Source organism: Emiliania huxleyi (assembly GCF_000372725.1).
Source record: "Emiliania huxleyi CCMP1516 unplaced genomic scaffold EMIHUscaffold_4, whole genome shotgun sequence".
In the NCBI taxonomy this organism is placed as follows: Eukaryota; Haptophyta; order Isochrysidales; family Noelaerhabdaceae; genus Emiliania; species Emiliania huxleyi.
In genome coordinates this window covers 416,029-428,251 of record NW_005198966.1, presented here as the reverse complement: position 1 = coordinate 428,251, position 12,223 = coordinate 416,029, and the positions used below count along the sequence as shown (strand labels likewise).

Here is a 12,223-nt window from a genome sequence, read left to right as displayed (position 1 = left end):
CCTGACCCCCAACGGGGCCCCAGTTTTTTTTCCCAACCCCCTAAATTACCAAATGGATCAGCGGGGGTTTGGGAAACCGCTTCCCTTCCCCGGGAAGGGGGTCCGCCTCGGGGTGGAAATGGGAAAGGTTCCCTTCGAGGGAGGGAGGCAAGCTCAGGCCGGTTTTTTAGGGGGGGGGAGCCGGCCCCCCTTTGGAAACCCCCCCTGGTCAGTGTTTTTTTTCAAAGAGACCCCCCCTCCTGGTTTTTTTACCCGGGACCCTTTGGGGGGGGGGGCTCCCCAGGCAAAAACGGCCCGGGTTGGGCAGCCCCCGGTAAACTTTTTTTGCCCGTTAAAACCCCTGCCCCCCCCCAAAGGTTTGAAAAAAAGTTTTTTATTTCCCCCCCCCCCCCCCCCCCTCGCCCCCCCGCCCCCGCCCCCCCCCTCTCGAGCACCGCATCGCCCAACGCGACGTCGCTCGTCCAGTCGGAGGTCGCCACCCACAACCGCAGCACGTCCACGCCGCACGGCGAGCGCGCCTAATCTCAGCCGCAACCTCGTGAGGCTTTGGCCATCAACGAAGCACGCCCCACGCCTAAAGGCGCAGCGCGCCGCCGCTTCCTTCCGGGCCTGCCGGTGCTGTTTTTTGCTCTTGTGCCCGCCACCGCCGCCGCCGCCGCCACCATCACCGCCGCCGTCGCCGCTGCCGCCACCGCCGCCGCCGCCGTCGCCGCTGCCGCCGCCGCCGCCGCCGGTCGCCGCGGCAGCCGGTGCTGATGCGGCGGGCGGCGGGTCGATCAGCTCGGCAGGTGTGATGACGTTTCCGATCGACTTTGACATCTTGACGCCTGTCCGCAGCTACAGGTGTGAAGAGACGCCGTTCACAGCTGTCGCCCTCGGACCACATCTCGGCGCCCCGCTCGTCGACGACGAAACCGTGCGTGATGATGGCGCCGTAGGGGGCGCCCGCTCCGCCTCCGCCCGCTCCGCCTCCGCCCCCTCTGCCTCCGCCCCCTCCGCCTCCGCCTCCGCCCGCTCCGCCTCCGCCTCCGCCCGCTCCGCCTCCGCCTCCGCCCCGTCCGCCTCCCGCGCCGGCGTAGGTGAGGATCGACGACTGGAACCAGCCGCGGTGCTGGTCAGAGCCTAGCCGCGAAGAGCCGTGCGTCAGAGACCAGAGTCGAGCTGACGACGGCCGTCGTGCTGCTCGAGGCCCTCGAGGTAGAGGTCGGCGGGCGGGCAGCGGTCGGGCGAGAGGACGGCGGCCCTGCGCGGGATTAGCCGAGGTCAGCCGAAGTCAGCCGAGGTCAGCCGAGGTCAGCCGAAGTTAGACGTGGTTATTTGAAATGAGAGATGAGCCGAGTTAGCCGAGATGGCGGTCGGGCAAGAGGACGGCGGACCACGAGGCGCCAGAGTCGAACCAGACGTCGAGGGTGTCTCCGCCCTTGCGCCAGCTCGCCGCCTCGTGCCGCATCCTACTCGTTCCACGAACGGTTGACGTGGCAACGAGGAGCTCTCGCAGCCCGTGCGTAGTGCCGCGACCGAGGCGGCAGCAGCTCCGCCTCGCTCAGCCGCCACCAGCAGTCGGACCTAACGCATGTGGATTGCCTCATTGAGACCTCATTGGTGTCAACGAAGACTCCGCCATCAACGAAGACTCCGCAGTCGCACCCGTGCGTCGACACGAGCGACGCCACGTGCTCCACCGTCTCCTAAGAAGCCGCCATTCATCACTCACCACAACATGGACTGACCAGCAGGCGCCGCGTGCTCCACCCTCTCCTCGGTGAGCAGCGCTTCGCCCGTCTCCACGTGGTAGAAGGCCGGGAGCGGCACGCCCCACGACCGCTGCCGAGAAAGGCACCACTCCGTCCGGCCTCGCACAAACGCCTAGGTTGAATTGAGTCGTCGGGCAGTCCATTCGTAATGGCCACCACTCTGTCCGTCCTCGCACACACGCCTCGAGGCGCGCGCGGCCGGCGGGCGGCCGCATCTCCACCGCATGCAGCGCGGCGAGCGCCTCGCCGCGCAAGTCGCCCAGCCTCACAAACCACTGCGGCGTCGTGCGGAAGATGACCGGCGTCTTGGAGCGCCAATCGTACGGGTAGCGGTGCTCGTGCCGCGCAGCAGCGAGCAGGGAACCGCCCTCGCGAAGCGCAGTCAGCACCGCCTCGTTCCCGTCATCCAGCACGGACTCGCCGGCAAAGCCCGCCGCCTCCTCCGTCGCGGCAGTGAAGCAGCCCTTCTCATCGACAGGGCAAGCGGCGGCCAGGCCGTGCGCGACGCCGACCGCAAAGTCCTCTGGCCCATGCCCCGGCGCCGTGTGGACCAGCCCGGTGCCCGCGTCGTCCGTCACGTGCTCCGCATGCAAAACTGGCACCGGACGCGCCGAGAGCGGGTGCGCACAGTGTCGGCCGATCAGCGCGGCGCCGGGAAGCGTCGCTGCCACCACTAGCGGTGTGCCGAGCGCCTCGCTTAGAGCGTCGACGAGCGAAGCCGCGACCACGAGCCGCGCGCCGTGGGGGAGGGGCGAGGCGTTGAGGTTTGGGGGGGAGTCGCCAGGCTGAAGCTCGGGCTTGCCAGACTGCAGCTCGGACTTGAGTCGCAGCAAGGCGGCCACCCCCGCCTCCACCTCCGCCTTGCTGCCTCGCCCTTCCTTGAGCGCAGCCTTGGCCGCTCGCACGACCTCGCCTTGCGCCCGCACACGCTCCTCGACCTCCGCCGCCGCTGGCAGTGCTGGCTCGGAGGGGAGCTGGGAGGGCTGGACGTCGCTTGCTTCGACGACCGCATACGTCAGGTCCTCGCGCACGCAGACGGCTTGGTTGGCCGGGATGGTCCACGGCGTCGTTGTCCAGACCACGACCGCCGCGCCCTCGAGCGCGCTCCCGCCGTCGAACGGGTCGAAGTCGGCGGCGGCGGCGGCGGCGGGCGGCCCCTCCAGCAGCGGGAAAGCGACGTGGGCGGCGGTGGAGACGTGCCGGTCGGCATACTCTAGCTCGGCCTCGGCCAGTGCGGTCCGCGAGGCGGGGGACCAGTGGACGGGCCTCTCGCCCCGGAAGAGGAGGCCGCGTCGCAGCATCGCCTGCAGCACGCCCAGCTGCGCCGCCTCGTACTCTGGCGCCATCGTCGTGTACGGCGCCTCCCAGTCTCCGAGCACGCCCCACCTGACTCGTCAATTCAGATCACGTCTTTCACTGATGGGCCAAACTCAGCCTCCCGGTCTCCGAGCACGCCCCACCGCACAAACGACTCCCTCTGCGCAGCGACGGCCTCGCGCGCGCACTCGGCCGCCCGCGCGCGCAGCGCGAGCGGCGAGAGGCTCTCGGCCTCGCCCGCCTGCGAGTTCGCAGACACGTCTCGGACATGCCTCGGACATGTCTTGGACACGTCGCGTGCCGAGTGGGGGGGCTCCAGCCGCGCCGGCTGGATGGAAACCGACACGGCCGCTTCGGGTGAGGCTAAGGGTGATTGGGAGGGTGGCAGATTGATGATATCATATAGGGCAAGGGCGAGGGCGGCGCCTGAATGGCCTTCATCTCTATCGGAAGCCCGTGGCAGTCCCAGCCCGGACGAAAGTGGACGCGGTGGCCGGCGAGCAGCGCCGCGCGGTTGATGATGTCCTTGAGCGCCTTGTTGAGGAAGTGGCCCATGTGCAGGTCGCCGTTGGCGTACGGCGGCCCGTCGTGAAGCACAAACGCGTCTGCGCCACCGCGCTGCGCCGCCTGACGCTCGTAGTGATCCACCGCCAGCTGCCGCGCGAGCCGCGGCTCCGTCTCTGCCACCTTGGCGTGGAGCGAGAAGCTCGTCTTTGGCAGGTTGAGCGACGCCTTGAGCCTGGCCTTGGTCGTGCAGCTGCGAAGCAGCGGGCGTAGAGCGGCTGTGGCGGTGCGACGGCAGTGGCGTGCTGCCGGCGGCTGACAGCACCGCATGCGTGGACGCTCAGTAGAGAACTCGAGACTGCGCACGAGCTGTAGTCGAGAAAGGCGTCCGTCGCGTATGGCTGCCTCAGCGTAGAGGGCCGTGTGTAGCCGAAATCGGTTCACACCTGCTCTTGCGGTGTGAACACAAAGGATTCGCTGTATCAACTCAGCTGCTCCGCTTACACTTACCTGTGAAGTGTGAACAGCGGATTTTGAATCAGCGTTCTCCTTGAACGATATCGGTGTCGAAACACCGCTCTGACAGCGCTCACAGCTGCCCTCTTTTTGGTAGATAAATATCCATATCCGGCGAAAAATCGCGCCGGAGGGCTGGCCGCCGTAGCCGGCCCCCGGCACTGCAAACGCGTCCTGTGCTTCGCGTTGATGATCGACGCTGCTGCGGTATCACGAGCAGCACATGCGGACGGCCAGAGAAGGACCCTCTTGGCGAGGCTCTTCCTCGTCGCTTGTGCTGCGCTGTGCGTGTGGATTCAGAGCGGAGCAGGAGGAGAGAGCGGAGCCAGCAATCTTGCCTGGCCGGCCACAATGTGGGGAAACCTCTCACATTACCGAGTGGGTTCTAGACCACTGGGCACAGACGCTGCTCTGGTCGCTGAGGGCAGGCGCGCCTACGCGCACCTGCAGAGCTACCGTAGCGATGCTGACGGCTCCGATCTCAAGAGCATTGCAGCACGCTCGGCCGCAACAAGCAAGGTAACTGATCCGAATCCTGCGGAGACTTTTCCTTCGCCGCCTCCCGCCCTGGCGCCGCTCGGTCACGACCATGGCGAATACTATCGCAGGTGGTCTGTCGACCGCCTCAGAAAGGCTGAGACGGACTTGCCGCCCCACCTGCTCGAGAAGGCGCTGGCGGAGCTCGAGGCGACGCGCACAGTACTGTGCAGAAGCGGCATCGTTAGCATGTCTCCTCACGCGCATGGTTGTGAATAGGCCAAGCGCGACGCGCAGAAGCGCAAGTGCGATGCGGCGCTCCATTACCCGAGGGTCTACTTTGCCGGAGACCTCATCGCGTACAAGGCGGCGTGCAAGGCGAAGTGGCAGGCGCAGTGGGAGTTCCAGGTGGACCCCGAGGCGGTGCTAATCTCGTTCGTCGGCCGGATGACCAACGAAAAGGGCATCGACCTCATCGCCGACCTCGTGCCCGACCTCATCGGCAAGTACCCACGGTTCCAGATGGTAATCTCGGGATACCGGGATCCCATAGTTGTTTTATGAGCTGACTATAGTCGATTTTTCAGAGTGTTTTGAAGACCCGCTCGCAATCCTAGAAGTCGTAGGACTGTGGGCGGTGTCGCTCGCAATCGGCGATTGCTAGGATTGTGAGCCAAGCTGCTCGCAACCCTAGAGTTTGCTCGGATTGTGAGCGCGCTGGTAGTGGTTGTAAGCGTCACCAGTCACCTTGTGAGCGGAGCTGCTCTTAGTCCTAGAAGATGTAGGATTGCGAGCGTGGGTGCTCACAATCGCACAGAGATGCTACGATTGCGAGGAGTCAATCCTTCGACTTCTAGGATTGAGAGCGAGGCTGCTCTCAATCCTAGCCTGGTAGAAAAGAAGGTTCACCGGCACAGGCGCGTGAGTTCGAACTTTTTTGGAACAGTGCCCGCCGCCCGCCCCTTCTCGCCCCTCGCGGCTATACACCCATCGACCGCTCGCTCACACAGACGCACAACCCGAACCTACTCGCACGCTGCACATGAAGAAGAAACGATACTTGCGCGTCGCGGACCCGAGCGTCGAGTGCGTCCCCGACAGCGATGTTGCTGGTGGCAGCGCACCACCCTCGCCCACCCCGCCCAGTCCTCGGCCATCCCTCCGACGGCTCGGTGTCGTTGGCGCTGTGGTGATCCTGGCAACAATCCTGACGGTTGCGCTGGTTGAGGCCGTCTCCCCACTCTGGGCCGCGCGGCCGCCGCCGCCAGCACCGCCGCCACCCTCGCCGCCGCCGCCTTCGCCGCCGCCGTCCGCGCCGCCGTCGCCACCGATATGCCTCTGGGCCGACGGCCTCGTCAATCTGCGCACCCTGCATCCGCCACTCTGGTGCAGCAACCGCTCCAATGACAAGGCCGGCTGCCTGCGATCCTATGTCTCCTATGCCACCGCCGGCAGCGCAGTCGCCTACGCTCCGTGCACGTGGCAGGGCAGCAGTACGTGCCGGGCTGCGTCAGAGCGGTGGGAGTGTCCCTTTCCGGCCCAGCCGCCGCCGCCGCCGCCGCCCGAGCCGCCGCCGCCGCCGCCGCCAAATGTGCCGCCCGAGAGGCTGTGGCGCGGCAGCGCCGCCTTGCTCAACGCTCGGTTCACGGGCGCGCAGCGGCGGAATGCGAGCTGGCAGCTGGAGAACGCCGGGGTGGTGCTGACGCAGTTTGACGGCCGCTTTAGCTCGGCCCTACCGTGGAGCCCGTGCCCGAAGCCTCTGGCGCGGGAGGAGGTGGACCGTACGTGGCCCTCCTACTGCCGAGACGGGGAGAGTTTTCAGGACCGTCGCATCTCTGGGTCCATCATTGGGCTACCGATGAGGCGCAACCACCTACCGATCCCAATCTTCAACTTGGGCGCCGGCGTAGTGCTGCGACCGGGCGGCTACACCGGCGTCCGCTGCATGTATGGCGTTGACGGTGACATCCACACCTTCCGAGACGCGTGTGGCGACCCGTGCCCGGGCTGCGACCTGCACACAAAGTGCCTGCGCTCGGATGAGTTCGCGCGGTGCGTCTGCGGGTTCGGGAAGTGCGGCGGGCACGTCTACCCGTGGGGACCGGGAGAGCTCGACGTGGTTCTGCGGTTGCACGCCAAGAGCTGGTCGTTTGGGTACGGCGGGATGGGATCCTTTTCGGGGTACAATGAGGCCGTGCTCGACCCCGACTTGTGGATCGAACACCTCCCCGCCTCCATCGAGGCGGTCTTCTTTGTCGATCCGGCCGACCCGGTGTGCGACATCAAGCAGGGCAAGCGGCAGATTGGCACGTGCGTCGAGTCAGAGGCGCAGGCGCGCCGCATCCACGGGCAGATGCTGCAGCACTACAACTTGCGGCGGTCCGATGTGCGTGCGCCGGCGCTCGTGGGCCTACGCCCGAGCAACTGGGACGTGCCGTTTCGGGATGCCTGAGTGTGACGGCCAGTGAGAGACCCTCTGCTCTCCTTCCCGCCGCGTTTTTACTTTGTGCTGTGGGGGCCACGCGTGCGTGGACAGGTGGACTGCGACTGTCGGGCCGGGTGAGGGTCCGCAGCGTCCTAATCTAAAATCTGAGGATTCAGGATAGAGGCAACGCTTCAGTGAGGCCAAAGTGAGTTTATGGATGTGTGAGAACAGGACGGGACACGAGGAGTCACGCGGACCGACTCGTCGGTGACTCTGCGCTGCACGCCGTTTCAGAATTTTTCTCAGCGTGAGCGAGACGTGGAAGAGTGCCACCGTCGGGTAGGACGGGTCGGCCCGGAGTATCAGAGTAGCCGTCGTGGTCGCGGCGAGCAGCGCCGGCCACTCCGGCGCCGCGTCGGCAATGTGGGAGCCATGTCCACCGCCACTTCGCGGTCGCAGCGCTGTTGTCGCCCGAAACGCCGCATGTACCTCTGGCGGGCCAAAGATCGACTCGCATGTCGATTTCGACTTGACGGGCGCATGCAGGCATCACGTCTCCATGCGCCCGTCAAGTCGGAGCCAGTCTACAGCGACCACAGCGCTTGCAGGTTTGATCTCTCGGTGGGTGGGGGGCCGAGCCCCTCGGGGTGGCGGGCGGGCGGGCGTTTTGAAAAGCAGAAAACAGAAAACATAGGGCGGCCAGGGCCCCACTACGATTAGACACACGCACCTGGCTCAGTCAGTGCTGGGGAGAAGGGGGCGGGGGGGGGGGGGGGAGCCGAGGGGGCGACGTCCCGACACGGCAGGTTGCAGCTGACCCCGGGAGAGAGAGAGAACAGCGATGGCAGCCCCCAATGACCGTAGACAGAAATGACGAGCCGACAGCGCGATGCAGCGGCAGCGAAGGCGAGGAGGGCCCGCGCTGCAGAGCTCCGCCACTGGTTGGGTAGTAGTCTAAGTTCTGAGCCTCGAGGCTGAGCGGGTCTAAGTGTGACTAGTCACGCTGGGGTGCTTACGCGGTCTAAGATCAGCGAGAGCCTCTTACATCGGCTAAGTCGGCCGTGGCACAGCCTGGGGCCAAGAGGCTCCCACCGTGATCAACGATACGGCGCTAGCCCCCAAATTTTCTTCGCCTGCGGCGGGCGCCTTCTAATCCGGATCGATCCTCCTCATGCCTCAGCAATCGCCGCCTCAGCATCCTCCTCTTCCGATTCTCGTTGCTCTTCTTGAGCGCAATCTCTAGCCAAACATTTCTCACATAAATAGCCTCAAGCTCAAACAAACGCATGTCAGAGAAGCCTGTGTATGCTGGTCCTCTTTGAACGATCCGCGCGTGAGGTAGATCTAGCATAGGGCCTTGTTGGCAGCAGCCAGCTTGTTGCGCTGCTTCGCGTTGCGATGAGCTGATTGGGATCGCACAAGTGCATGCCAAGCACCGCCACGATCTTGAAGCAGAACACATCGCAACCGCATCGTCCGCACTGCCATCGGCATGCCGCGCCCGCCGCTTCGCCGCAGCCGCCTTAAGGCACGCATAGCGGCAGCACATGGTACGGTGCGCGTACTTGAGCAGGAGTTGCGCGCCGCAAGTAGCGCACTGGCCCTGGGACAAGGCGATATGGCGTCGTGCGCGGCATACGTTGGTCGGGACGCGTCCAGGTATTTTTCGGGAAACCTGGACTTTTGCAGGTATACCCGGGTTTTACCCGGATTTGGCCTTGTGCCGTCTAAGTTCATGGCCCCCGACCATACAGCGTCTAAGTCCGAGCCCGGCTCCGTGCGGGGGCTAAGTTGAGCGCTTGCTCGCTGCAGAGGCTAAGTGTAGAGCGACCCTCTAGCCCTACTACCCAACCATTGCTCCGCCGGGCGGCAGCAGAGACATCGGCGGACGGGGGAGCACGCGGGACACGTCGGCATAGGAGCCAGGGGGGTGGGCTGGGAGAGTTGAGTCAGATGCAACAGCACCGTCTCGGCAGCGAGGCCCATGATGGCGACGGGTCTAGGGGGCCCGACCCTCTCAGACGCGGCGGGCGGGCGCGCCCACTCGCACCGAGAGATCGGAAGGAAAACGCTCTCGGCCCGTGCGCGTATGTGGGTTCGAGAACAAGCGCTTTTTTTCATAGTTTGATCATATGCACACACACCCTGCCCCCCCGCCTGAAAAAGCACCCCACGTACACATACGGAGCTCTCACACGCATCTCGCTCCCCAACACTCGCACCCGCCCACCCCCTTCCCCGCGCGAAAAAAGAGATCCGCCCCCCCTCCGCAATTGCATGCAACCGCAGACACACGCTGCGTCGCGCAGAAGCGCCGCTCCGGCGGCCAGCCACAGCCTCCCGCATCACAAGCCACACACCGCACCCCGCCCTCCCCCTCTTCTCTGCCCTCCGGTCCCTCCCCTCCCCCCTCCCTCCTCCTCCTCCCCCCTCCCTCATCCTCCTCAGCCTTCCCTCACTCCTCCTCCTCCCCTCACTCCTCCTCCTCCGCCTCCGGAGACGCCCCCCCCTTTGGGCGGTACCCCTTGAGGTTGAAGCCGAACGCCTACGGCACGCGTCAGCAACGTGTCCAGGACATGTCCACCTCCAGAGCGGACCTTGAGGTCGCAAGCCGGACGCCTCCAGCGCCTCCAGCGCCGCATGCGACACCGCGGCCGCGTCCGACGCAGCAACCGACAGCACCGCCGCCGCCGCGCCCCAGTTGGGCACGTTGAGCCTCGCCAGCCTCGCCTGCAGGGGGGGGGGCGGGGGGGAGGAAACGGAGGGTCGCGCCGTCGTGCCTCTGTGCGAACAGCTCTCGGCTAGCTCTCGGCGAGACGTCTCGGCCAAGGCATGGAATCTGCCAGATCTTCGCCAGATCTCCGCCAGATCTCCGCCAGATCTCCGCCAGATCTCGTGCGTTCACCCCGGCCATCTCGACGCCATCTCTCTCGGCGATCTCCCGGCGACCTCGCGGCGATCCCGCGGCGATCTCTCGGCGATCTCTCGGCGATCTCTCGGCGATCTCCCCGCCTGCGAGTCCTCCTCCTGCTCCGAGAGGATGCGGCACGAGACGTCGTCGCCAGAGTCGCACTGCGCAGACAGCGCCGCCATCCCCGCCGCGTCGGAAGCGGCCTGCTCACACCACACGCCGTGAAGAGACGCCGTTCACAGCGAGAGCGCCTCCCCTCCCCGCTTCGTCGGAGGCGGCCTCGGAGAGCGCCACCGCAGCCCTGCCCCACATCGGAACGTCGAGCGACTTGAGCCAGCGCTGCTTCGCCGCGACGTCGTCGAGGCTCTCGGCGGGCGCGCGCGCAGTCATCGCCGCCTCGGACACGGCCGAGACTACCTCCACCTCGCCGAGGGAGTCGACCTGGGGGGGGGGGGGAGGGTGTGTGGGAAGACTTCTCCACACGCAGACACACTCACACACACACGAGGTGGTGGGGCAAGGGCCGGGCAGCCCTCGCGGCGCCACGTCTAAAAGACAGGAGCCCCACGGCACTCAACGTGCAAGGCCCGGCGTGCGTGCGCGTGCGCGTGCGTGCGTGCGTGCGTGCGTGCGTGCGTGCGTGCGTGCGTGTGTGTGTGTGTGTGTGTGTGTGTGTGTGTGTGTGTGTGTGTGTGTGTGTGTGTGTGTCCGTGTGTATGTGTATATGTGAGTGTCTGTGAGCCGACCTCGCCGCCCGCAAGCCTAGCCAGCCAGCTCGGTGCCGCCCCCTCCGCCGCATCGCCCTCCGCCCCCTTCTCCGTCTCGCGCTCCTCCGCCACCGCCGCCGCCCACGCCTCCGCCGCCGCGGCGCGCGCCTCCGCCTCGACCACCTGATCAGTTCACAGCTGCAGGTGTGAAGAGACGCTGTTCACAGCCTCCGCCTCGACCACCCCAGCAGCTCGACACAGACACACACGTGTGTGCTGTGAAGTCTACATCGCTTCACGTCTCCCCACATGCGCATGTGCATGCGCATGCACACATCTCCCCACATCTCCCCGCACCTGGTCTTGAGCAGCTACATCTCCCCGCATCTCCCCGCATCTCCCCACATCTCCCCGCACCTGGTCTTGAGCAGCTACATCTCCCCGCATCTCCCCGCATCTCCCCGCATCTCCCCGCACCTGGTCTTGAGCAGCTACATCTCCCCGCATCTCCCCGCATCTCCCCGCATCTCCCCGCACCTGGTCTTGAGCAGCTACATCTCCCCGCATCTCCCCGCATCTCCCCACATCTCCCCGCACCTGGTCCTTGAGCAGCTCCGCCGCCGCAGCCTTTGCCTCCGCCGCGGCGACGCGTTGTGCGAGCAGCGCGTTCTCGTGCGCAGCCAGGTTGTTCATCCACTGCTGCACCTGATCTCGGCGAATCTCGGCTGATCTCGGCTGATCTCGCGTGATCGCGGCGAGAGCTGCTCCTCCACTGCCGCACCGCCGACGGCTGCAGCGACGCCGCCATGTCCATGCCAACCTAGAGGCACGTGCGCCGGAGGAGAGGTGAGAGGCACCTCCTCGCAGAGGAACGCCGCAATCCACACGCCAACCGGCTCACGGCTCGAGTCCCTGCGCGGAGCAGGCGCCGCCGCCGCCCCCGCCGCCGCCCCTCCTCCTCCGCCTCCGCCTCCGCCGCCGCCGCCGCCGCCTCCGCCCGCCGAGCTCGGAGCCGGGCGGCCGTAGTGCGGCGGAGGCATTGCGGTTCCGTAGTTTGGAGGCGGCATCACCCCGCTCCTCCCTCGCTCGCGCGGGTGGGTGGCGGCGGCCGCGCACTTCTCGGCCGGCTCGACGACTCCGCTACCTTGCAGTGTCAGCACACCCCGGGGGTCGGGGGCGCGAGTACGGTCAGGGGCGGGGGCGGGAGAGGAAAGTACAGCAAACAGCGGGATGCGGTCGAGAGCACGCGCCCTCTCTCTCGCGCTAGTCGGAAGACGCGGGTGCGTGTGCTCTAGGCTCCGATGAGGCTGCGCCGCCTGCGCGGCCTCGCTGCCGGCCGCCTCCGCCGGCGCGGTCCGACGGGGCCGCCGCCGGCTCTTGCTGCGGCCGCCCCCTCTGCCACGGCTGTTGCTGTTGCTGTTGCTGTTGCTGCTGCTGTTGCTGCTGCTGTTGCTGCTGCTGTTGCTGCTGCTGTTGCTGCTGCTGCCGCTGCTCCGTCGCTCGGCGCATCGGGTCCATCCGCTCGCCTGAGCTCGCGCCAACCTCGGTGAGACCACCTCGGTGAGACCTCCCGCGTGATCCAGCGTGGGCGCAGGGACGAACCCCCCCCCCA

At 66.5% G+C, this 12,223-nt stretch overlaps 2 protein-coding genes across 2 annotated transcripts in view; both read right to left on the bottom strand.

The window, feature by feature from the left end:
* Positions 1-3,997, bottom strand: part of EMIHUDRAFT_461290 (putative mitochondrial isoleucine tRNA synthetase) — a gene marked incomplete at its 3' end in the record, with an annotated part of 6,869 nt that extends 2,872 nt beyond the window's left edge. Inside the window, exons 1-8 of the mRNA XM_005770377.1 lie at positions 3,498-3,997; positions 3,215-3,312; positions 1,976-3,140; positions 1,753-1,866; positions 1,648-1,688; positions 1,377-1,451; positions 882-1,093; positions 508-827 (exon numbers count right to left, since the gene is read on the bottom strand). Coding sequence (XP_005770434.1) covers positions 508-827; positions 882-1,093; positions 1,377-1,451; positions 1,648-1,688; positions 1,753-1,866; positions 1,976-3,140; positions 3,215-3,312; positions 3,498-3,905 — 2,433 coding nt within the window. The 5' untranslated portion in view covers positions 3,906-3,997. The remainder of the gene's footprint in view (positions 1-507; positions 828-881; positions 1,094-1,376; positions 1,452-1,647; positions 1,689-1,752; positions 1,867-1,975; positions 3,141-3,214; positions 3,313-3,497) is intronic.
* Positions 3,998-9,466: 5,469 nt separating this feature from the next.
* Positions 9,467-12,223, bottom strand: part of EMIHUDRAFT_461289 (hypothetical protein) — a gene marked incomplete at both ends in the record, with an annotated part of 4,135 nt that continues 1,378 nt past the window's right edge. Inside the window, 6 exons of the mRNA XM_005770376.1 lie at positions 9,467-9,538; positions 9,643-9,723; positions 10,006-10,107; positions 10,184-10,345; positions 10,651-10,794; positions 11,393-11,431. Coding sequence (XP_005770433.1) covers positions 9,467-9,538; positions 9,643-9,723; positions 10,006-10,107; positions 10,184-10,345; positions 10,651-10,794; positions 11,393-11,431 — 600 coding nt within the window. The remainder of the gene's footprint in view (positions 9,539-9,642; positions 9,724-10,005; positions 10,108-10,183; positions 10,346-10,650; positions 10,795-11,392; positions 11,432-12,223) is intronic.